The 26,918-nt window shown below is 43.2% G+C and overlaps 1 protein-coding gene across 2 annotated transcripts in view; it reads right to left on the reverse strand.

Annotated features, from left to right (window-relative positions):
• APPBP2 (amyloid beta precursor protein binding protein 2) overlaps window positions 1-21,425 on the reverse strand; it is a 127,813-nt gene extending 106,388 nt beyond the window's left edge. For both annotated transcript variants that reach the window (XM_075589619.1, XM_075589618.1), the window contains exon 1: window positions 20,937-21,425. In XM_075589619.1, the coding sequence (XP_075445734.1) occupies window positions 20,937-21,074 (138 nt within the window). In that variant the 5' untranslated portion in view covers window positions 21,075-21,425. The remainder of the gene's footprint in view (window positions 1-20,936) is intronic.
• Window positions 21,426-26,918: the final 5,493 nt, after the last annotated feature.

The following is a 26,918-nucleotide window of genomic DNA, read 5'->3' on the forward strand; positions in this document are numbered from 1 at the left end:
ATATACCCTCACCCATAGTGCAATGCAAACAAAGGGAACCAATCACCAACATGCAATCAGACAAAATATGCAACATAGCTGTGCTCCGTGCCCCCTCCCCTATTACCTGATTATCCAAATGACTCATCATGACATGAGAGTAGGCACTTAAACTATTAGGAGAGAGACACCCTTAGACACTGGTCCCAGGGTCTACTGCCATTGCGGGGGATAGTCGCGCGCCGCGCTTGTGCAGTGGGCCAAAACATATTGACTGCCGGAGCGCCAGCAGGGCGAGTGCGCCGCGCATCACAGCTGTGAGCAGACGCCTCATTAACTCTCCCTGGCCACCAGGGACGCCGGCAGCGCAAAACGCACATGCGCAGTCTGAAAAACCGCCTCGGTGCACAGTTACCCGCACACTGACAGTAATAATGGGCTAAACAGAATAGTAATACACAGAGCGTTAAGGTGAACCACAGGGGGACAGATGGAGGTATAGAGCACAAGGAGCGCATAGCATCACCATAATATATAAGGACAAAGGAAGTGCAAAAGTGCAGAGGGAGTGATGCAACAGAGTATGAGTGACAAACATATAAAAGGCATAATGCAAAATTCAATGAAAGCAGGGAGACAGCTACAAAAAGCAGCTAAGTGAAAGTTCCTCATTTAGGCCACCAGGTGTCATAGTTCTTAGTTCATAAATAAGCCTTGCTTCCTGTTTAAGTAAGGTCCTGCCCCTGACACCCCCACGGGGGGGGACTGGAACCTGCGGAATAGGCATACAACGAAGTGTGGCCAGTGTGTGTCTTTTTTCTTTGAAATGTCTAGCCACAGGTAGACACTTCAGATCTATATCAGCGGCATCACTCAGTAGGGCTTTTCTGATGTTTGAACGGTGCATGGCCATACGTTCTTTCAGCATCCTAACAGTCTTCCCGATGTACAGCAATCCACAAGGACACTTAATAAAGTGCCCTGTTTTATATATATATGTATATATATATATATTTTTTTTTTATGGGGGTGAATGCAGAATTGCTGCTTTAAAATGTAGAAGATTTAAAATATCATGCCCGTCCACCCCATTTTCCATGGTAAACAAATACTTTGGAGGGCTTTTACAACCTTTAACACCAGCAAAATAATTATTAGAGATTCTGGGTAATGACATGCAAAGGAGCACTCTGAGTCACTCTTTACTGCCAGAATCCATGACTGCAGCAGAATAATGATTTGCTAAGTGATAATTGGGAAGACAGGGTTGCAGATCTCTCTGAGACAGGCAAATGTACCACAAGTGGTATATGAATTTGCTGAATCTTTGCCAAGTAATTAAAGTTCTGTAATTAAACAGTAAACATTAGTAGCAGATATGCTTGAATCCAGTGTTCCTAACAATAAGCAATATATATCACGATATAAATAAGACCGCATTGTAATTGGCTTCCTAAGGCTGCGATTATAGTGCCTTGCGATGGCGACGCAACGTCGCTCCAAATCAAAATACATTGACTCCGTCGCAAGCGCTTATAGTAAGCGCAACGGCAACGAAGCAACAAAAAAATTTGAAACCGGGTCTATTTGATTTTTTAGAGACAGTCACCACATGTGACTATCTCTAAACCAGAGACCGCGACCCGCCCCCTTTCATGACGTCACTGGCGACAGTCGCTGAAAAATCTAATTATAACTTTCGCGGGTGACGTCATCAGTTGCGTCACCAGCAATATAAGCGCAGCCTTAGAAAGGTTCAGTTACCGTAATGTAAGTTGTTTGTTTTAACCTTTTAAACACATTCTGTCCCTCCAAGTTAAACTGCCCCTTTAAAAAGAGTGCAAAAAGTTTGAAAAGAAAACTACATTGGTACTTGTTAAAAATATTCATACAATGTTTTTATTTTCCCACTTTTTTTTAAAATAAGAACGTATTGATGTTTTGTTTGTCGAAACTGCAATACATAATTGTTTTTAAAAATCGCATTTTTTCCTCTGAAGAACACAAACCCTTACAAATTTGTTTCAGGGCATTCTTAGTCAATTTTGTGTATTTGCTCTTAATTAAAAAATAACAAAAATAAAAACAAGCTTTGTTCTTCACAGCCATGGGGGTCAAAAGAATACATAAAACCACGAAATGCATTTGTAGCAATTGCCCATTCCACAATCATACATTTCTGACTGAAATGGAAATAAGACATTGGATTGCCTACTTGGTGACACCAACATTAAAGGCATACTACATTGATGGTTTAAAATTAACACAATCAAGACCTATTTAAAGAAGAACTGCTCTGCATAGTTACTATAATGCAAAGAAAAAAAGAAAAATGTAGATGGTATACATCATGCAGGGTTTGCAAATTAGGGCACAATAGTTTCATAATAGAAAAATACATAGAAGATGTTCCCACATAAACATGAGAAATTCAGCAAAAGCTCAAACAATGTGAATGTCAGCCTACATATAGAGGTCAGGGCACTCAGAGTGCTAAAGGCAACTGTGTTTAGCTGAGCATGACCAAAATAGACCAGGCATGGCAAAGAGAGATAAACAAAATTGTGACAATGGGAAAACTATGAAAGACTAGTGTTGTATTACACAACCACCACACACAAAACACAAAAAAAGGTGGAGAGTTGATGTCAAGTCACGCAGGCATCAACTAATTGGTAGCTAAAAGAATCCACTATTAGCTGCTAATAGTTTGTTTTTTGGTTTGCGTCCACTACTGCTCTTTTACAAATTGGAGTCCTGGACATCTCACAAATACTTCCAATAATGTATTAATGGACTATCATAAAACAAAAAAAATAGGGGGGAAAAAAGTATAATCCACATATCCTATACAGCGTAAATGCCAATTAGGAGGTAGAAGATAGTACAATTAATATTTTAAGAATTCAAACGTTATTATACATTGTCAAATAGATACAGGGGAAGCCCTGTATAGGGCAAAAAAATAACTAAGAACAACTGCATGTTTAATATGTTAAATGTAGCAGATTGACCCCCTTCTTAAAATTATACGTTTGTTTACGTCATTATAGTGCCCTCATTCATCAAATAAATAAAACATAGTAGCTGATATGCTTGAATCCAGAGTTCTCAGCAAGAAGTGATACCTATTCATTTTGGGATAGATACAAAGAAATAAGAATTATTTTAAATCAGCAATCCCCCCCACAAAAACAAAAATGAGTACAGAACATAACCAGATATTTTTCTGTTGTGACCTATTACTAACTATTCATTTATTTATTTTTTGCAGTGTTTTCACCTGTTTATTTCCTTGGCAACCTATTAACATAGCAGCAGAACAGAAAATAGCACCGGGACACTCATTTTTTAATTTGAGTTGGATAAACTTAAAAAGTCAAAACCTGTGTGAATGGCAGTGGCTACTTTAACTTCCTAGGGAAACATTTTCTGACAACTCAGTAAAAATAATAGAGTTCTTTCTTTATGCCGAGTAGAGCTGACTGCTTTAAGGTTGATTACATCTTTCAACAGATGCCACTCCCACAAATAAGTTAACAAATCAAGCCTCTGCTGAACACCAAGCTTTTGCCGACTGTGGTAATCTGCACTCTACCGGTCCTTCAAGAAAGATCATTTCAAAGCAAACACCACTCCAATGGTATGTGCATTTTTTTAATACATTTTTCTATTAAGATGTTTATCTTTTTACCCATTAGGCTAAATTGCTCCATACGGGTGAATATTTCTAAGGGCGATTAATACACTGATCTGTGAAAACATATTTATGAGTAGTTTGGACACAGAGGTTCCCATATAGGCCACAATACTTATATTCTGATGCAGAACTTTCATGTTAAAACGAATTCTCAATTCAATGACACATGAAGCCTTAAAACCATTACAGAAGAAATGCATTAAATTAATAAAAACCTGACAAAGGTAAGAAGCAAGCCTGGTTTACTAAAAAGACGTGCGTTTTCGTTGATTCTTGGCAGAAGAATGGAGTTGACAAGGTGGCAATTAACCTGGCATGTGCATAGCACACATCTCCAAATCTCATTATGAATGTCAAGATAATACAATTAAAATATTCAGTATTTTAATAATCTGGAACATCAAGGGTTAACAGACATTTCTAAAAGACCTATTTTTAAACTATGCAAGCCAAAGGGCATACAGGTATTTATTTGCAAATAGAACAAGTAGAGGTTTAGAGGAGAGTAAAAGTACCCAGTGTTTAACCCGGGGTTACCAGTGAAGGTCCCAAAAAAAAAAAAAAAAAAAAATAAGGTTTGGTGACAGTACCCAGACCCCATCCACAAAAAAGCCCCATCTGTCGGGAAATCTACCCCCATATTCCTCCCCCACCCCCATGTGTTGCAGAGAAAGATGACATGAAGTTCATCTTGGATTTTCATTATAGGTCAAGAAATAATTGGACACTGATGCAAGTTTTGTTATTTCGGCTGTGTACCAAAATAAATTCACCTTACAGTTAAATAATTAATATGGACTTAAAGTGCAGTCTATCAGCTTTAATTTGAGGGTATTCGCATCCAAATTGGAGGAAGGGTTTAGGAATTACATCTCTTTAATATGTAGCCCCCTCTTTTTCAAGGGACCAAAAGTAATTGGACAATTGACTCAAAAGCTGTTTCATGGACAGGTGTGGGCTATTCCTTCGTTATTTCATCATCAATTACAGGCATACCCGCATTAAAGTACGCAATGGGACCGGAGCATGTATGTAAAGCGAAAATGTACTTAAAGTGCAGCACTAACTTTTTTCCACTTCTCGATGCATGTACTGTACTGCAATTGTTATATACGTGTATAACTGATGTAAATAACGCATTTGTAACAGGCTCTATAGTCTCCCCGCTTGTGCACAGCTTCAGTACAGGTAGGGAGCTGGTATTGCTGTTCAGGATGTGCTGACGGACGCATGCGTGAGCTGCCGTTTGCCGATTGGGCGATTGAGCGATATGTCCTTACTCGCGAGTGTACTTAAAATGAGTGTCCTTAACCAGGGTATGCCTGTAAGCAGGTAAAAGGTCTGGAGTTGATTCCAGGTGTGGCATTCGCATTTGGAAGCTGTTGCTGTGAACCCACAACATGCGGTCAAAGGAGCTCTCAATGCAAGTAAACAGGGCATCCTTAGGCTGCAAAAAAAAACAACCATCAGAGAGATAGCAGGAACATTAGGAGTGGCCAAATCAACAGTTTGGTACATTCTGAGAAAAAAAGAACACACTGGTGAGCTCTGCAACACAAAAAGGCCTGGACGTCCACGGAAGACAACAGTGGTGGATGATCGTAGGATCCTTTCCATGGTAAAGAAAAACCCCTTCACAACATCCAGCCAAGTGAAGAACACTCTCCAGGAGGTAGGCATATCATTATCCAAGTCTACCAAAAAGAAAAGACTTCACGAGAGCAAATACAGAGGGTTCACCACAAGGTGCAAACCATTCATAAGCCTCAAGAATAGAAAGGCCAGATTAGAGACTTTGCCAAACAACATCTGAAAAAGCCAGCCCAGTTCTGGAACAGCATTCTTTGGACATATGAAACTAAGATCAACTTGTACCATAATGATGAGAAGAAAAAAGTATGGAGAAGGCTTGGAACGGCTCATGATCTGAAGCATACCACATCATCTGTAAAACACGGTGGAGGCAGTGTGATGGCATCGGCATGCATGGTTTTACAATGGCACTGGGTCACTAGTGTTTATTGATGATGTGACAGAAGACAGAAGCAGCCAGATGAATTCTGAAGTGTATAGGGATATATTGTCTGTTCAGATTCAGCGAAGTTGATTCACTTTACAGATGGACAATGACCCAAAACATACTGCGAAAGCAACTCAGGAGTTTTTTTAAGGCAAAGAAGTGGAATATTCTGCAATGGCCGAGTCAATCACCTGATATCAACCTGATCGAGCATGCATTTCACTTGCTGAAGACAAAACTTAAGGCAGAAACACCCACGAACAAACAACAACTGAAGACAACTGCATTAAAGGCCTGCCAAAGCATCACAAAGGAGGAAACCCAGCGTTTGGTGATGTCCATGCGTTCCAGACTTCAAGCAGTCATTGCCTGCAAAGGATTCTCGACAAAGTATTAAAAATGAACATTTTATTTATGATTGTGTTAATTTGTCCAATTACATTTGAGCTCCTGAAATAAGGGGACTGTGTATGAAAATGGTTGCAACTACTAAACGTTTCATACGATATTTTTGTTCAACCCCTTGAATTAAAGCTGAAAGTCTGCACTTCTATTGCATCTTGGGTGTTTCATTTCAAATCCATTGTGGTGGCGTGCAGAGCCAAAATTATGAAAATTGTGTCAGTGTCCTATTATTTCTGGACCTAATTGTATGTGGCATAGGAAACAGTTCACAAGTAGGTAAAGTATATACTTTTAACATGTGGGTTTCCGCTGTTTAAGTTAAGACCAAAAACAACAGGTCTATGTTCTCTCTCGGGTATCCGTTTTCTCATACAAAAGAATAAGTTGCATTGACAAAAGCGGCATCTACAAGTGTATTTTAATTATACCAATGCAATAGAAAAGATGGCATTTATCCAAGTATTATAGGAAGAAAAAAAAATACTATGTGGGGCATATTTCCTGTTCAGGCATTTTTTGATTAAAAAGAAGCGCTATTATTTTTCCTCAAGCCATAAAGGTGTCCCTGGAGATTGATGAAAGGGGATTTCAGGACACACCCCAGAAGGTGGGCTTCAGATTTCCATGGAAAGACTTTGAGGATCAAAAACATGCATAGTTGTTACATGGTAGATGAGGTTGAAAAAAAGACATATGTCCATCAAGTTCAACCTATGCTAAATTTAAACAACAGATACGTTATCCTATATCTATACTTCCTTATTGATCCTGAGGAAGGCAAAAAAAAACCCCAGTGTCATGTTATATCAAATGATATCTCATAAAGGGTATAATAAATTCCTTCCTAACTCCAATAATTGGCTATCAGATTACTCCCTGGATGAACATTCTTCCCATGTTTACTTATTTGGTATACCCCTGTATACTATTCCTTTCTAAAAAGATGTCCAACTTTTTTTTTTTTTAACAAATCCATTATATCTGCCATCACAGTCTCCATGGGTAATGAATTCCACATTTTAACTGCCCTTACTGTAAAGAACCCTTTCCTTTTTTGCTGGTGAAATCTCCTTTCCTCCAACCTAAAAGGAATGCCCCCGAGTCCTTTGTACTGCCCTTTGGATGAATAGTTCTTTTGAAAGCTCCCTGTACTGTCCCCGAATAGATTTGTATATAGTTATCATATCCCCTCTTAGATGCCTCTTTTCTAATGTAAATAAATCTAATTTAGCTAGCCTCTCCTCATAAGTTAGATTTTCCATCCCCTTTATTAATTTGGTGGCTCTTCTCTGCACTCTCTCTAGTTCCATAATGTCTTTTCTAAGGAGTAGCGCCCAAAATTGTACTCCATATTAAAGGTTTCATGCATTTGAGATATGAAGGTAGAATTCAGCCAAGGGAGCATTGATGCGGGTGGCATTGAGGGAACCAGAGCCAGAGGTGCCAAAGTGCACATGCCCAAGTGGTTTACTCAGATTTCCAACTAACCCTGTATTTTTTTACCGGTTTGTCTCGGATTGGTTGCTGAGAATATTCTCACACTTCTGATAGGAGGTTAATATTCTGTGAATGAAAGTCAGAGATATTATAACCCCTTGCGCCCATCAGATAGTTAGTTCTCCAGTTCTCTAAGATTCTAAGTTTCCAGTTGCAAGTCTCCAGCAAGAAAAGAGCTGCTTCAGCGAAATCTGCCTGGAATAATTTGTCCCGTTTTTGAAACTGTTATCAGGGTTAGTATTCCCTGCACCCAGTAGAGTCTAGGTTGTTACCCCAGTTTCCATGTGTGTCTTTTTGCTGTAGTTTGTGTATGCCTTTTCTTGTGAATACATTTATAATTTATTTTATGAACTTGCTTTACTCAATGCATGATCCTGGTAAAAAGGTGTAAATTGCCTGGTCTACCGCAACACTTAAAAACTAAGATTTGGCTTATTCTGGTTCCTTTGGAAATTAATTACAAACTCAATTTATTAGAGGTCCCTAAATTGTGGAGGGTTCTTCAATCAAGTGTTCTTTACCTTTAAGCCCACCCTGTCCTTATCAGAGGGCAATAAGGTAGATAGGGAGGCTTTGACTTTCTAAGGGCTGTTCTATACTGCGTGCGCGTGTGGCAGTTTTAGTTGGCTTAGGTTAGTCAGCCTTTCTATAAAATAGACGCGCGCGCGCACACGGTAGTGTGCGTGGAACCGGCCGACAGGGGAAAAGATGAAGAAAATAAAGAATTTGCTCCGCTACTGCCGCTGAAATGTATGTGTGTGTATGTACAATGTTAAAACAATTTATTAAAGTATTTATTTCAAAACTTATTTAAACACACACACACACACACACACACACACACAGTACCTCACTCGTGCACAGCATACACAAAAAGCGTGCGGCACGTGCACGCGCGTTCGCACAGGCACGCGCACGGCCGCACACAGTATAGAACGGGCCATAGGCCCGTTCTATATTACATGCGGCCGTGCGCACGCACCGCATGCTTTTCCCTGTTATAGAGCCGGAAGCTACAGGTACTGTGTATGTGTGTGTATAAGTGTGCATGTGTTGTGTGAGTGAAGAAAGTCGTAAATAAGATTTTTTTAAAGAAAAAAAAAGTTTAATAAATAATATTTTTTTTTATTTGTGCACTCATTGACACACACACACACACACACACACACACACACACACACACACACATATATTTGAGCGCCGGTAGCGGCGCGAAATCATCCTTCCCACCGTCTTCACCGCTGTCTGTCAGCTCCCTGCCGTGCGCGCACGCGGCCCTTGTATAGAAGGACTGGCTGACCTCAGCCATCTATAACTGCCGTACGCACGCACGGCGTTGCACGCCCCGGCACTATAGAACCAGCCTAAGTCTTGTTTTATAGTTGGCACGCTCGCACGTGCTAATGCTCGTGCACGTGAATCACACTGTGTGTACAGGTCTGTGCTGTGCGCGACAGGTGGGTGTGGCTATGACGTCACACCCGGCTTCACACACACAAACACAACAAGCTCAACCTGCATTAGACACATCAATACCAGTCCCAAGCCTCTTTACCAACCTCTTCTCCCCATTTCTCCCTCAGTGATTCCTACCACCGCCTTCCTCCCCTTATCGACACCTCCCCCCTCCGAGGGGTAGATTAATCAAGCTGCGTCGGCGGTTAGTGAATCCCAGCAGTAGAGACCTGCTCACTGTGCGTCTCATTCTATCAGATGTATTTTTCTTTCTTGCGTCTCCTCCTCTCTCAAATCCCACAGGTCATGGCCAGGACTCGTGACTGATGACCACAAACCTTTACACCTGAAGATGCAGAACTTGCCCTGCTCCTCCTGCCCCTGTGACACCCCCCCCCCCCAAGCCTCTCCCAGACATGCTATGATTGGCTTAGCAGCGTCACGTGGCGCAGCAAGCAGCGCGAAAATATAAATTTTCATGTATTGCTGTGATCTGCCGCGCCACCGCTCACAACCGTATATTACACATCTAAACTTTTTCTTGAACTTAGTGACATCACAGAAAAGAGAGTAGCTACAAAAAAAGAAGGCCCTCAAGTCTAAGCTCAGTGTGCGTGTATATCTATAAATCGCCATTAATGTACATAACGCTTCACAGCAGTAATACACATGACATAACACAAATGACACATAATGGAAATAAATGCTTCAGACATAAAAGTAACATTAGAAAACGGCATCCCTAACTCGGGTTAGGAAAATTATAATTTCTGAGGAGTGAAGAGAGATGCAATATAAGCTACTGCATCGGGCCTATTATGCATTCGATATCAATTATAAAGAGATTGAGAAATCTAAAAATAAGTGCCCCAAGTGCTCAGAGGAAAGAGCAGATTTAAAACACGGTTTGTGGCATTGTCTGGTTATTTCTGATTGTTGGGATAAAGTTCTGCAGTATATACAAGAAGTTATTGGGGTAACTACAATAAAAGAGCCATTAGCCTGGCTGTTTGGAAATATGGAAAGTTGGAAAGAGTTGTGTCAATGTTTTGAATTTTGAAATCATAAGTATGATGAGCAATACTAAAAACAATGTGTAAAAGTATATTTTTCCGTGTTACTTATTGTTTTTTTTTCCTGTATTGTAATGGTGTAATGTTGTTGTTTAATGTTTATGAATCCACTAAACTTTAAAAAAAAAATTTTTTTTTTTTTTTTAAAGCATCCCTGTTTGAAGAGCTTACACAATGTAATTTACGTGAAAACAAAAAAGGAAAAAATCGGTGCTTCAATATCTTTTATTGGACATACAATGGTTTACAGTGTAAATACGTTTCCACCCAACAGGGTTCTTCTTCAGGTACGGCAGTTCTACAATAAGTCAGATATTATATACAATTTGTAGTATGATGGCATATAGTAATTGTAGCAGGATTATATATAAGCTGACTAAACTCCTACCTTAATTTACTTTCCTGCTCTGACACAAAAGTACCTTCAAATAGAAGACAGGCTACCACATCCAGGTCGTTTTCTGAGCGCCTTGGCCACTCCATGAGTCAGGATTGTCACAGCAGAATGCGAGTGAGAAAACCTAATAAACACCACCTTGGCGAGACACAGACTATTCTGGGAAACAAACAGCGACTGTGACGTCGCGCAGCAATTACATTAAGTCTGTCGCAGGTGCCTATAGTGGGCGCGACCACAATGGCGCTGCAGAGCGACGGAGCAGTCGCCGGTAGTCAAAGAATTTTGACTTTTTCGGCGATTGCCGCATGACGTCAGCGGCACGTGAGCTTTTCAGCCAATGAGGGCGAACCGCTCATGGCCACGCCTCTGTCACGCCCCCGGTCGCCCTCGTCTCCTGCACCATAGTTCAGGAATCATTATGGCGACGGCTGCCGTCACGTGGTTGCGTCACCGTAGCCAAGCAAACATTAACTAAATTTTTTTTTTTTTTTTAAATTAAAAAAAAGCAGGGTCTGGAAATTATCCTTAACCAAGGTACTATAGGATTCTGCTCTTAAACTAGTCACAGGCAAGACGACATGTCCAATATGATCCAGTCCACCTAAACAGGGTAGGAGTCCAAGACCACCCATTTACACAGTAAACTCATGCACTATCTTACAAAGATGGGGCACAGTTGATCAGTAACTTTTCTAAAAATCCTCCATTTATAAAATAACCAGGCCTCAGCTTTCACAAATTACAAGTCATGTTGCAGATTGTGCTAAAACCCTACCCGTGGTAAGAATCATCTCTACTTCAAAGGCTCCAAGCAGAATTTTTGGTCCTGTAGCTTTAATGCTGACAGGCATCAGCAGAGGTGTCTGGTGAACAGCATAATGTAGTACCTACCTTTACCTATGAAACAGCATGTCAAAAATAACTAAACTGAGATCACTACTCACAAATAGTGAAAGTCCAAAGTAACATAGCCTTCTCCATGGGAAGATGCAGAGATAATTTCTGTGACACTCCCAATGTCAGGCTTAGACGCTCCTATTTCAGCTGCTGTTAAGACTTTAAACTGACTCATTCTATTTATACAATTTTGTCCATTATTTTATTTTTTACGCAGTCAAAATGTAAACAAACTATCTGGCTCTTTTTTTACCAATGCATTTTTCATATATATATATGTTATATATATATATATGTTATATATATATATATATATGTTATATATATATATATATATATATATATATATATATATATATATATATATATATATATATATATATATATATATATATATATATATATATATATATATATATATATATATATATATATATATACATATACACACACTTATATCCTGCAGACTCAATCACTTCATACTCTTTCCACATTATTTTAGCTAAAATCCTTGTTTCCTTTCCAAGTAAGTTTATACTGTAGGTGCTTTGTGTTATTCAATTTACTTTTTTTTTTTTTTCCAACTTTTTATTTTCTTCATTTTTCAAACATACAGCAGTTTTAAGACATGTTTTGACCCGTATTAACTTAGCCTGCCATATGTACCTACTCACACTAATACACATTGAACGTAGACTCGGGGGGGGGGGGCGACACATTAGGAGAGACGAGGGGGGGGGGGTGACACATTTGGGGAGAAAAGGTGAGGTAGGGGCGGTGGGGGGGGGGGGGATTGACCCTTATTCCACAGCCTCTGATTTTGCTTTGGACCTGTTCTGCTCTTCCTGTTCAGCCCCGTTATGGGCGTTCCTATTTTTTTCCTGCACATCGCGCGCCCTCTCTATCCCCTTTATATGGGGCTCTTACCGCCTGTACTCGCCTCTGTTACGCGTTATAGGAGAACTCACCTTACACTATTACAGCCAAATGGTGGCATTGCTCACCCCTACAATGTCAGTCTGCGCCAGCCAGGGGAACCAGACTTTTTGAAAATTTGAGCCTGTGTCATTGACCAAGCTTGTCAATTTCTCCATCTGGCAGACGAACCAAATTTTGTTCCGAATCTTTTCTAACGATGGGGTTATGTTTTGCTTCCACAATGCTGCCATCTCACATCTCAAGTATGTCTGTCCAGTCCTCGTCCTCTAGTGCCTCCCCTAGGTCTCTTTCCCATTGGGTCATGTAGTCAAGTCGTGGTCTGCTTCCATCTCCAGGATCGATCACCTCTTTGTACAGTCTAGATATAAGTCCCGGTGTGTTGTGCCCACGTGCACAGATCGTTTTGAAATTCGTCACTTTAGGACGGTTAGTGTATTTGGTGTTAAATGCCCGGATCTGGAGGTATCTAAAGAATTCTGAGTTTGGGATGCCTTTGTCAGCCTGAATTTGTGTGAATGTTTTAATAGTGAAATTGCCTTCCAGATCCTTCAGCCTCCCGTACCCACTCTGTTTCCAGAGTATAAAGTGTCCCTCGTCCATCCCAGGAGCAAAATCTGGGTTACCGAATAATGGCGTCATCAGTGAGCTCCGTTTGGTTAAGGCGCATTTAAATTTGGCGGCTTCCCAAACCGCAAATGAGTTAGTCATTGAGGACAGCGGTCTCGAGATCTTCTTTAATCTAGTTTTTGGGTACCAAATTAGGTTCTGAATGTCCAATGGGGCACACAGTTCACTCTCCAGCTCCACCCATCTACGTAATTTTGGATCTGTGTGCCATTGAATAATTTGGCTTAATTGTGCCGCTCTGTAATACGAGAACAAGCAAGGTACCGCCAGTCCGCCTGCTGTTCTGGGCTTTATCAGTGTTGTTTCTCGTATCCTAGCTTTCTTATTGTTCCAAATAAATTTAAAGATCTGGGCCTGTATGTCTCTAATGTCTGCTCTATCTATGGGTATGGGGAGTATCTGGAAAAGGTATAGTAGTCTGGGCAGAAGGTTCATTTTAACGCTATAAATTCTTCCAATCCAGGAGATACCGTATGACACCCATTCCTTCAGCTCCCTTCTCAAAGATTGTAAGAGTTTGGGATAATTTGCTTTATATAACAATCTAACCTCCTTTGTGAGATTAACTCCCAGATATTTAATCACCTTGGGTTGACAATTTAAATTGAAGTTAATCTCTATTAGTATTTCGGTGTCTTTAGGGAGGTTCAGGTTCAGCGCCTCGGATTTTGATTGGTTTATTTTAAACCCTGAAATCGAATTGAATTTATCCAGGAGGTCAAAGAGGTTGGGTAGAGAGACCAGGGGCCTTGACAACGTCAGGATAACATCGTCCGCATATAACGCGGTTTTATACTCCTGAGATTGAATTTGGATTCCTGTGATGTCTTTATTACTGCGAATATGGGCTGCTAGTGGTTCCATGCAGAGGGCGAACAACAGGGGCGAGAGTGGGCAGCCCTGCCTTGTACCACTTTTTATTTGCAGTGAGCCTGACGGGTACCCCTGATGGATTACCCGCGCTGTTGGGCTTGTGTACAGCGCTTTGATTGCCCAAGTTACTATGTCCCCCATTCCAAATGCTGCAAGCGTGGCATCCAAGTAGGGCCAGTCAATTCTGTCAAAGGCTTTTTCCGCGTCTTAGCTTACTATTATTCCCGGGATCCTGTTGGCATTAATATATTCTATAGTATCAATTATCCTTCTGGTATTATCGGCTGCTTGCCTACCTGCAATAAAGCCAACGTGATCTGGGTGAATCAGCCTAGGCAGAATCGAACTCAATCTATTGGCCAGTAATTTGGAGTAAATTTTAATATCTGAGTTAATCAAAGATATCGGCCGATAGCTTGGGCAATTGGTAGGGTCTTTGCCCTGCTTATGAATCACTGAGATGGACGCCTGCAGCATCATGTCTGAGAAGGAGCCCCCTGCTAGAATGTGGTTGAACATCCTCAGTAAGTGCTGGGACAGGATTCCTATATATTTTTTATAGTACAAATTAGAAAATCCGTCTGGGCCCGGAGCTTTTGCAGGTTTAAGGTTAGAAACTACTTCTTGTAGTTCCTCCGCTGTGAACTCCTTCCCAAGGAACTCTCGCTCCAGCCTCGTTATTCTTAGCAGATCTGCTTCAGCTAAAAATTTACCTAAAGCTTTACTTGTTTTAGCGTTGTGTCTCACCTTCTGACCATCATATAACCCAGCGTAGTAAGCTCGAAACTCCTCAACTATGTGTTTGGGATTGGCTGTTAACTCTCCCGTTTTTGTCTTAATCGGGTGGATTGTGTAGTTGTGTTGTTTGTTGAGAATTTTCCTAGCTAGCATGGTATCTGGCTTGTTCGATTTTTCAAAAAATTTCCTCTTTGTCCAACTCAGTGATTTCACAGCCTGGGAAGTGAGGAGGAGGTTAAGTTCTACTCTTACGTCCTTCAACTCCTTTAATGTTTCGGCTCTACCAGTTCGGGTATGCAGGATAGAGAGGTTATGGAGCTTCTCACGTAGCAGCTTTGTTTTAGCCTCCCTTGCCTTTTTCTTACCCGCTGCTATGTTAATCAGGGCCCCTCTCATTGTGGCCTTGTGAGCCTCCCACAAGGTGACGTGGGACTCCACACTGCCGGTGTTGGTTTTAAAGAATTGTGAGATCTCATCTTTTATTTTTTGCGCGACCTCTGGGATCTTGAGTAAAGATTCATTTAGTTTCCAATTTGCTCCCGGGCTGGCCAGTTTAATCTGGGAGCACCTCAGCTCAATTGGTGCGTGATCTGACCATGAAATATCATGGATTCCTGAATAGGTGATCTGAGGGACCAATCTAGTTGACACCAAAAAGTAATCAATCCTACTGTAGCTGTCATGTGGGTGTGAATAGAATGTGTAACTTCGTTCCCCAGGGTGTTGTTCCCTCCATATGTCCACCGGTTGATTATCTCTGATCCCCTGTCGGAGAGCTGTCACCCCTTCAGTTCTGTCTCTATGTCCCGTCTGTGTTCTGTCCATGCTCGGATATAATCGTTTGTTAAAGTCTCCTGCAAGCACTATACTTCCTTCTGCCACCCTATTCAGTAGTGCAAAGAAAGATCGGAAGAATTGTGGGTCGTTCTCACATGGGGCTAGACCGATGCCAGGGTCAAACTACTGTTCTGTATTTTCCCTATCAGGATAAGGTATCTGCCCTCTACGTCTCTTAACTTTATCTATTTTGAATGGGAAACTATTATGGAATAGTATAGCTACCCCTTTTTTTTCTCCCTCGCTGATGCTAGATAAAACTGTCGGTAATGGCTGTCTAAAAACCTGGGGTTATGTCTGGCTCTGAAGTGGGTTTCCTGCAGAAACAGAACATCTATCTTTTTTTTCTTATATTCAGAAAAATGCTATTCTCTGCTTCTGCGGGCTGTTAAAGCCTTTCACATTTTGTGACACCCAATTTACAGGCATTGTGATGTGTGGGTATGTCTGCTTACCCTATTCTGTGCTCTGGTCTGGATGACCTCGCCGGTCGGCGGCTGACTCGCCTCTGGTCCGCTTGTCTCCAGCCGGTCTATTGGTCGGCACTTGTGGGGGGTCAGGACAGGAGGAGGGGGGGGGAGACACTCACAGACACATACCAGGAAGACAAGACAACAGCAAATATAACAAACAGCATAAACAGCAGCTGTTTTGAGCTCTTTCCAGTCCTCGTGGATCTGAGCTCTTGCGCCCGGGGACTCCGTGTCTTTGCCTCCAACTCTCTATTCATACTCGCAAGGATCCAGTTCTCTAGGAGTCCCACATTCCCCGGGACTTTCCCCACTGACCACGATGTTCCCTGACCAGTGGGGTCTAGGCCCATGCCTACTACCAGGGCAGCGGGGCTGCCGCCCATCTCCCGGCGCTCTCAACCATTATTATGTCCAAAACTAAATACTCATAGTGTAACTGTAATTGTGTAGTCCTAACACCCAGCTAATCTGGTGAACCCCAATTTGTAACTGTGTACCCCCTTCCCGAACTCCCCAACTTGTGTGGGTTAACTGGCTTGTTGTGCTATCTACTTTTTTAAATCTGGTGTTTAACTAGCTCCCTCCCTTATCTGCATGCTTTTCTTACCCTTCATCCGTTCCCTCTTATTCCCTACTCCTCCCCCCCTCCTTTTCCTCCCCTCCCCCCCTCCTTTCCCTCCCCTCCCCCCCTCCTTTCCCTCCCCTCCCCCCCTCCTTTCCCTCCCCTCCCCCCCCCTTCCTTTCCCTCCCCCCCCCTTCCTTTCCCTCCCCTCCCCCCCTCCTTTCCCTCCCCTCCCCCCCTCCTTTCCCTCCCCTCCCCCCCTCCTTTCCCTCCCCTCCCCCCCTCCTTTCCCTCCCCTCCCCCCCTCCTTTCCCTCCCCTCCCCCCCCCTTCCTTTCCCTCCCCGCTAGCTATGCTGCCTGGTGCTCTTTAATGTACCCCTTTCTGTGTTTTCCTCCTCCCCCTCCGCTCCTTCCGCCGGTGCGCGTTCTCCTGAGTCCAGCTCCCCTCCCCCATCATCCTCCCCCCCCATCATCCTCCCCCACCATCCCCCCCGCATCGTAGGGCCAGGTCTCTCGGCCGAGGAGTTCGCGTACCTCTGCCTCGAGACCTCACCGCTCCCCCTCTTCACTTCCTGGAGGAACTTCATCTTGCGTCATCTCTGGGCGCCCGGCCCCTGATTCTGACGTCAGTGCCTCTCGTCGCCAGTTCGGTAGGTAGGACCGCCTCCGTCCTCCTCTCCTCCTCTGCTCCCTCCCTTACCGCCAAGCTCCGCAGCAGTTCTTTCGCGCCCTTTGCAGAGCCGCCATATTAGCCTGCGAAGAATCCCCGCTTCTTCCCTGGCTCCACGAGCTTTCTTTAGGCAGTTTTGCGAGGCGCCATCTTTCTCCATGGTGGGTATTATCTTCTCGGATTGTAACCTTGCAGTTTTTCGGAGGTGTACGCCAATTACGTTCGTGTAGATAGCCAACTTTGAACAGCAAACAACTTTGAACTTTTCTGAGTTTATTCGTATGCCCAGTACCTGTGGCATCGCAAGGGGTAACTTGCCATCCGATGTGCCAGGGGCGCTGGGGGTTCAACAAGGGGGTATTAATGAAGATTCACATCTTCTCTACACAGAACTCAGGATTTATTTTTATTTTTGTCCTTCCTGTTCTCGACCGCCCTGTTCACTCGTGTCCAGGTTGTCTCCGTTGTCGGACGCTTCTCCGTTTGCGGAGGGAGCGTTTCCTTCACTCCTAGGCTTTTCAGGAACTCTGAACCTTCATCCAGATGCCGCAGATTATGAGCCTTGCCGTCCTTAATCACGAGAAGCCCAAACGGGAAGACCCATCTGTATCTTATTCCCTTATCCCGCAGCACTTTCGTCAGGGGTTGGAGGGAACGTCTTTTCTTTAGTGTAGTGGGGGAGATGTCCTGATATACCGACAGTCTCGCGCCATCGAATTGAAGTGTAGGGGACGCCCTTGTGATTCTGCATAACTCATCTTTTATTTTAAAATAGTGTATTCGCATGATCACGTCCCGCGGGGCACGATGGCATCTGTCCAGCTGAAGCTCTGAAGGGGACTTATCTGGCAGCAGGGACTCTATCCACCTCCCCACGAAGTCCTCAACGTCCAGGACCTCCTCAGGTATGCCTCTCAGCCTTATGTTGTTTCTTCTGTCCCCATTTTCTCCAACTTCCTGTTTGTCCTCCAATTCCAAAAGTCTTTGCTTTATTGGTGTAAGTTCTTGTCCCGTGTGCTGATGACATTCCATAGAGATATCCATCTTTTGCTCTAGTTCGTGTGTGCGTTCCCCTATACCCTGGATGTCTTTGCGCAGCCCATCCATTTCGCTGCGGAAAAAGTCCTTTATGTCCTTCAGAAATTTCGACATGTCCTTCCGCAGGACTGGCTGCATTTCTGCTTCTTCTTCTGGGTCTCCCCAATCTTGTGTGGAGTCCGTATCGGAGCTTCCGCCCGCTGACATAGCTGTCTCTTCTCTGTGTTTCGCCTGGTCAGTATGCCAGAAGATCGCAGGTCTATCGATTTTCTTTTTGTGCTCTTTGTGTTCGCTCTCGTTATTGGCATAGCCGCCACTTCTGCACTTCTTGGGATGTACTTTGTGCTGTGTTTGGCCGAGTGTTTATTGTATTTATTTACTTAATTGCGCCGGGAACTGGCGGAGCCTTCAAACTAAGCCGCCATTCCCTGATCCGTCGCGCATGCGCCCTTCTCAATTTACTTTTTACTTACTGCTATCTACCAATTTTTTTGTGATGCCCCTTATGTTTCTCTTGCACAATACGGATGCTACTTCTGTTCCAAAATATTTTTGCGGCGACTTTATTGTGTTATTAAGCTGTGCTGTTATTTTGTCATCATCACTTCATATGTCTTCTGTAGTCATTTTCAGAGGGTCCTTCACAACCAACAATACATTGTAACTGTTACCTCAGTCAGGGGTACACTCCTGTCCCGATATAGTCAGACTTGTCATTAGCTTTGGTTATACAATTAAACTCAGATTTAGCTTTTTCACTACATACTTTTGTCAAGTCAGAGTCCTTCATTGGGATTCCAGGACCTTTATCATCACTTGTGTTTACACACAAAAGGTGCTATGATGCACTGGCAATAACGAACAGGTCTACAAGGCCCACAATTAACAAGGTCAATTGTGGAGTAGTTTTGTGATTTAGGCATCAACCTCCCAAAGGATGCAACACCCTTCAGGAACAATTGTGACTGTATGATATAAGGTACAGCAGTTTCTCAAGTTACAAAAGATTAGACAGTAAACCCAAGTGTGATAACTGTGATGTACTTGTATTGCTTTTATATGTGCAGTGCAGAAAAACAAACAAATTTAAAAAAAGGATTTACTAGTGCCACATGGTAAAAGTAGTTAGTCGCTACATCTGGAATTATTTTGAACCCCCTTATTATGTACATTGAAGTAACAACTTCGTACACAGTACAGCAAGTGTGATCATTGTTGCTACTGATAGCACTTTGTATAAAAATCAGATAGCAGAAAAGACAACCAACATAGAAAATAAATTTAAAAAAAGTTCTCCATCAAGTGGAGTTGATGTCAGATTTATACCAAATGCTCCACATATCCCAATTATATTCCTCTAAAATATACAGCTTCTCATCCCAGATAAAGTACTCATACCCACAGGCACAGCACCACCAAACAGGACGTCATCTAATTACAAGGCAGACTCATTCAACTGACTATTGTATTGAACCAGAAGCTGCGATGTCACCTACAGGTGTACTTTACATAGACTTTGTCGGTTTCCTCCCAAACACAAATCTGTCTCTCACCTAGAGTAACCCTTACGTAAAGTATACACCTGGAAAGCACTTTAAATACCTACCAGAACCAGTGTACAATACTGTAGATCCCTTCTTACAGTGTCACACTCAAAACATTGCACCCATCAAAACAAGTGCAAAAAAAGGTGTGTGAGGCGCTTCTTATAGAGGTCAAATAAGTGATAAATAATATATTAAAACTTTATAATAAAGGTGATTAAAGTGCTCGTGTGTATAAGTGAATAATATAAAATATAGTGAACGTCGCAGCTCAACCCTCTAAGGAGAAGATCCAATTTCTCCTGTCGTTGATCACAGTTGGGGACTCACAATTTCCCAATTAAATATCAGCAGTGGGTATAATCATGTTGAATTGAAGATTCTCTCAATTGGAAGTGTACCCAGTACCTCCCTGATCCGTTTGTCCCATTTCTGCGATCGATCGCAACCGGAAGTGACGGGCTAACCGGAAGTGACGCAACGCGATTCCAACAGCAGGGCTGGCGGTGAACACACAAGCTGCGCATCATTATTTTTATGTGTCTATGCACACAGTGCAAAATGTAAGTGCAATACTTATTGCCTAAAATATATATATACATACCGAACATGCAATGTTGCACTAAGTGTGTCATCTTTATCATGGAGGGCTTATCCTGCCGAGACCTGGTACTTCCAATTGAGAGAATCTTCAATTCAACACGATTATACCCACTGCTGATATTTCATTGGGAAATTGTGAGTCCCCAACTGTGATTTATTTAGCTGTCTTTTCTGTAGAACATACTACACTATATTATTTATCTTCCCACATATGGTGATATCTGCGCTCCCCACAAGCTCCTTTTCTACACCCATCAATACTCACTGACCCCATACATCACATCATGCTTACCTCTCGTAATATTCTTCTTTTACAAAACACACACACGTGCACGCAGCAACACATTCTCACAAGTACAAATTAACTGACAATTACACACACACACGACAACAAGTCAAGCAAACACAAACACTGACATGTATACAGTCTCAAATGTAGATCTATTTTTAGATTTTCTTTCCTGACACACCAACCATATATTTGGACACACACTTTATCATTTAAAAAGACAGCACACACACACGCGCACCACACACACACACGAGCACATTATAATGTGTGAATGGTTACACATATAAAGACTTCCCCTCCTGTCCCCGGTCACCTTGTAGTAGACGTCAAACTGGATGTTTTCAGGCAGGGAGCGGATGTCCCGGCGGGATCTGCTGTAGTTATCCACCACCGCGGAGATGGCCGTGTTATACAGAGTCTCCGGGATCCACTCCAGCTCCACCGCCGCCATGTTACCCCCCGCACTAGGGTATGACTCCGATAGCTCCGGGTGGATCTCTGCTCTCCACCCTGACACACCAACCGCCCGGCAGCCGGTAGCCTGGTCGCTGTCCCCGCAAACCCCACCGCGCGGCAGATAAGGGAGCGCCCGTTTATTTGTGTTTTATTTTTTTACATCTCCCTCAACCGGAGGCCGCTGTCAGACGCCGGTCTCCCTCTCCCTCACCCACCCCCTTCTCCCGGGTGATTTTTTTCCCGGGTGTCCTGTAGTTATCTTTATTATTTTCCAGTACGTGGGGGGGGGATCGATGTCTCTATATCTCGCCTTCACCAAGGTACGTGAGCGCAACGCGATGACGTCGCCGCGCACTACGTGTGGGAGGGGGACGTTGAGATGTTGGAGAGAAGGGGAGGGAGTGTGCGAGCAGGTCACGTGAAGCAGCTCTGGTAAAGATAGATATGAGCAATAACGGATGTTTTCCAGGCGGGAATGACTACTCAACATTTTTATTAATTGGAAGGATGGATGAGCGTTTATTGTCATTGTATAAATATGACTTAAAAAGCTTCGACCTAAATTAAAAAAAAAAAAACGGAGTGAACATGTTCCAATTTTAATTTTTACATCATATATTTTCATTATCTTAACTTAAAAAGTGAATTCTACTGTGAAAAATGCCACCAAAATACTTGGGCAACTGCAATGAAATGAGAGATGTCAACCTCCAATGACTCAAATCAGTGAGATTTGGGTGTTCTGGCCCCCAAAAATCACAGACTTTGGACGTTTATGATACCTCTGCTGCTAAAGGTTTGTCACATTAGCAGGAGCAGATGGCCCACTGGCCCCTAACAAACCCTTTAAAGTATGTTTTGCCCAGGAGGCATACTTTTAAGAGCTCGGCTCCTTAAGCATATTTACCAGCTCTATGAGGGAGATTTCCTCATAATTTACTTAAAAATGTATTTTTCTATCGGCTCCCTGAAAATAATTCCCCTAACTTAATGTAAGTTAAGGTAAGAAACAGATAGTGTGCTCGCTACAACCTAAAGTAAATAAGGACTAGTAAGGTGCACTAAAGGTAATTGCATATATAATGTGAGAAAGAGAAAAGGCCTCTATTGGGTGCACTCGTTACTAGTGGCAAAGAAATGGGATAGTGAAAATGTAAAAATCTAATTTTATTATGTAGATATAAGATAAATGAGGAAAGGTAAATATAACAAGAATAATAAATAAAAGAAAAGCAGAGGTCAGTGTGTGAAGGACCACCCCCCAGCTGCTCCATTGTGTCCGGCCTACGGAACCTTGCAGAACATGCTAGCATATACGTCGATTTTTGAGACCCTTTGTCGCAGCTTTACCTTCGGATCGTCAAGAAACTAAGGATATCCTCAATAGACTAGACAGTATTATAATACACAGACACATACATGGTGGGACTAGATATGGAAGCATTATACACCAGCATCCCACACCAAACTGGTTTGAGAGCAGTCACACATTTCGTCAAAAGCAAGGGCACTGACCACATTAAACACAACAGTTTTGTCATCGATCGCCTCAACTTCTTGTTGACACATAACTTCTTATTCAGCTAGAAAATCTACCATGAAGTACAGGGTACAGTGATGGGGACCACATACGCTCCCATCTATGCCAATTTATATCTAGGCTGGTGGGAGGAATGCATGGTCTTCATCGACGATATGGCCGAGTACCCAGAGCATACTGTGGTCACAATACATTGACAATATTTTCCTACGATGGCGGAGACCCGTTAAATTGCTGCAGGAGTTTATTAACATCCTTAACTCCAATGACCATAATCTCAGACTGACATCAGATATCAAGGGATACACTCAACTTTCTCAATCTCAAAGCATAACACTGGCAATATTATCATGACGATGTTCCGAAAAGAGATGACCACCAATAGTCTACAGTATTACAGGCAGATAGCTATCACCCCTGACAACTCATTAAGAACATACCAGTGGGCCAGTACCTCTGTATATGGAGGAATTCTTGGTCCAAGCCCAAGAGTTGAGAGAACGCTTTCTCAAGCGAGTATTCAGTAACACTTGCCTTTAGAAAGTATTCAAAATGACCATGAGACTCAAATTATTGGCCACAAGAAACCTCTAATATACCTGAACAAAAGACCATTTTATGTGTACGTTTAACTGCCAGTGGCAGGCAGCCAAATTGGTCCTACAAAAACACTCGCCCATCCTCATGGAGGATACAAAACTTAAGAAGGTACTCCAACCGTTTCCTACCAAGGTGAGCAGACAGGCTCACAATTTTAGAGACACTTGTACACAGCCATTTCACCAAACTGGTGAAGAACATCTGGCAAGGAAACCACTTGGATCCCACAAATGTGGGCAATCTAGAGCATAGAGCATGCTCTTTCATGCAGACCACCAAAACATTCTCTAACTGGGACAACAGTAACACTTATAAGATCAATTAGTTTATTAATTGTCTCCCTAACGGGTTGATCAATATGGCCGAATGTGGCTGTGGGAAAAAATATATTGGAAAAATGTGGATTCTGGTAGGAGGAAGGCAGCTCTTGGGGAACCTTAAGAGATGTGTGCAGAGGTACATATAATGGAGACCGATTTGGGTGAAATTATATCTTGGCTTTATTGAGCCTGTTCCTTTATACAGGCAAAACATACAAAAACAACAAAATAACAAACCCATATCGATTTGCAAGGGCTAACTTACTTCCCCAAACCCTATCTGCAGGACTGGAGGGATATTCCCATTATCAGCCTATCACCCAAAGTCTCAGGAGGTATCTTAAGCAGGTGGCCTTCCATGTCAGTCTCTGGCAGGTTCCTGGGTCCTCTGTGTCCAGGAAATATAGGTATCTGGGTGTCTTGATCTCAGCATAGCCTTTGTGCTCAAGACCGTGTCTGTGCAGGCTTTTCTGCTCTCCTTCTGTCAGCCCAAATGTGAGCAAAGGAATCTCTCCTGTTTCTTACAGGAGGCTTTTCTTACAAACTTAATTGGCCAGGTGGAGTCTGGTTAATCGCCTGCTGCACTTAACCAGATCCCTGCTGGATTTTAGAGATCATTTCTTCAACAAGGATAAGTCCCTGTTACAGGAACCCTTTCAGGCGTCCGCCTTTGGGGCGACGCAGATGTAGACTGAAGGGGTTAAGATTGAATGCAGCTGTGGTTCCAAAGTCGTTTGTCCTCCTGGGTCGTTAACATTCCAGTGGGTGGGGTTGATGAGACACATAGCGGTAGGCAAACGCAGATGGGAACCCTTAGCAAGCGGGTTCTGTGCAGAGGGGAGCAGCTCTTGGGAACCCTTTCAGGCGTCCGATCTTGGGGCGACGCAGATGTAGACTGAAGGGGTTCAGATAGAATGGACCTGTGATTTCAAAGTTCAGATGTAGACTAAAGGTGCTAAGACTGAATGGAGCTGAGGATTCCCCCTGTACTGCTTTGGATTTGTGAGTATAGCGCTGTTGTGACTTTGTGCTGTGTCTGCTCGCTCCGACCAGAATAAATATCCTTTTATTTGATCTCTGTGTCCTGTCTGGTGCTTGATCCCGGGAATAAGTTCTGGTCTCCCGTGACATGTATCTTATCCTCCTTGCCTGGCTCTTAAGGAGTTTACATCAGTTGACTATGTACATAGCTTTTCTCGGTCTCTCATACAGTACCTTGTTAGAGTGCTGGATCCATGCATGATGGGCATAGATTTGCTGATGGAGTAATGAAGGGTGACAAGAACTTTTATAGTACAAACAGGAGCTTTATTAACAGCCTTTGATAATGCACTTCACACTTGGTCACACAACTCTATTCCCAGTTAGGATATATTTACAGTGTTTGTACTATTTGCTTCTTCCCTAGGTACTCTCTTCTTAATACTCTATTGAGGTACTATTTCTCTTTGGGTTAGCTGAATTGTCCCTCTTGTGTATAGCGCCAGTAATGTCCTATTAATAGTGAGCCCCTTGTGGGCATTGGCCGACATTCTATTTCCTCAGGATCAATATCCCAATACTGTACATTGACTACCACCTCTGGGCAGACTGGGTCTGAGTTAACTATTGACCATCGGATTGGGCCGATCTGAATATGTCCTAAAGTTCCTATCTCGGGAAACCCTTTTGGGCATAGGCTTCTTCGTATCTGAACGAATGCATTCATCATGGCCATTGCTACGGACACTCTCTGTGTAGGGCAATTTCCCTTACTATAACGCAACAAACCCAGACAGATCAATCATAAGACACATATCTATACATGGAACATATTTACATTATTAGCAGTGCAATTGTCACTCCCAGGAACCTAGTTCTGGAATCTTCGAACTGGCTATATATACCCCCATAGGGATGCCACTGGCCACCAAGCATACCGTGGGCGTGACCTCTTTTCTACCAGATCACTCTATACCATGTGAGAGGAGAGGGTTGTTACTCTGCATAAGCCTAAACCATTAACCCGATAAGGCCATTAACCCCTTAAACTACTAGTAGTCCCTAGGACAGGCTACATGTATAAAGTTGGAAAGATAAGTTAACAAACAACACACAGAACCCCAGCAAGCTTATTTTAGGAACCCCTGAGCCCCCACAAAATATATATGTATATAAGTGTCATAAAGGAGAGCTACTGAGCATGGTAAATGTATACAAAGTTGGAAAGATATTTGGTCCATCTATAAATTGTTACACTTTGTTTGAAGGACGGTAAATACTTGTTTAATTATTGATTTATATGTATCAAATATTGTAACTACATTATCATCGCTGTTAGATAGTAATAGGGTATAAGGATAAGGGGCTCACAGCGCGACCCTCCTTACCTCTGAATGCCCCTGCTGCTGTGAGACGTCACCCTCGCCTTTCCCACCTGGCTCCCGCTATGGTGAGGCGCCCCCGACGGACCATCACCGCCCCGCGGGCAGCCAGCACTCTGGCGGCTTCCATTGGTCCCGGGCGCGCGCTCTCCGACATTACAGAGCGCGTGCCGGGCGAGGCTAATTTATTCACTGCACTAGCAGTAAAACCACGCCACCAACCCACACGCTGGCCACAACTTAACCCTAAAGCTGCCTACCTGGCTGCCTATCATAGGAACCAATCCAGGACAGCTCCTCGTGCTCCTCCAGACCTGCCTCCGCTCCCTATTGGTCAGCCGCATTATATAGTACTTGTCTTACCTCTTTCACATTGCATAACATAGTCTCCACTTGTGGATGTCTTCTCTGGTTTCCTCTTCTCTCTGCTACTCAGGTTACGACACGGCTTGGTGGACTATTCTCTCTGGCTCTCGACCCCGGCTCCCTCCTGACGACGCTGTCTCTCACGTTCCTCAATCACAGCTTGCATCTCGACTATCCGGACCTCTCCACTCCCTGACCTTGGCTAACGGCAACTACCACGTCTCTTCTATATCCGGTACTGGCAAGTATAACTCAAGTTATATTCACCTGGCCTGGCAACAACAGAATACCACACTCCGGACACGCTCCTTCTGCTGTGGGTGCGTGCACACATACGTCCCACCTCAGTACAAGGGTGTCACGCCCGTATGCCCACAGACCTGGCAAGACCCCAATACTGAGGTGAGAAGGGTATTACCACGCACCCACAGCAGTGAGGGCATGCCCGGAGTGTGGTATGGCGTTGCCGGGCCTGTTGAAAGATAGTTAGTGATACTTGCAACGCCTTGGGAGTACAGAGTAAGAGTAGTCCAGAACGAGCAAAGGTCAAACCAGGGAAATCCAGGGATAAGCAGGAGCAGGAACAAGCTGGAACACAGGAGAGCCAAGCATAGGACTGCACACACAGGGGTAACAAGAGCTATGCAGAG

This window comes from Ascaphus truei, chromosome 3 (genome assembly GCF_040206685.1).
Source record: "Ascaphus truei isolate aAscTru1 chromosome 3, aAscTru1.hap1, whole genome shotgun sequence".
In the NCBI taxonomy this organism is placed as follows: Eukaryota; Metazoa; Chordata; class Amphibia; order Anura; family Ascaphidae; genus Ascaphus; species Ascaphus truei.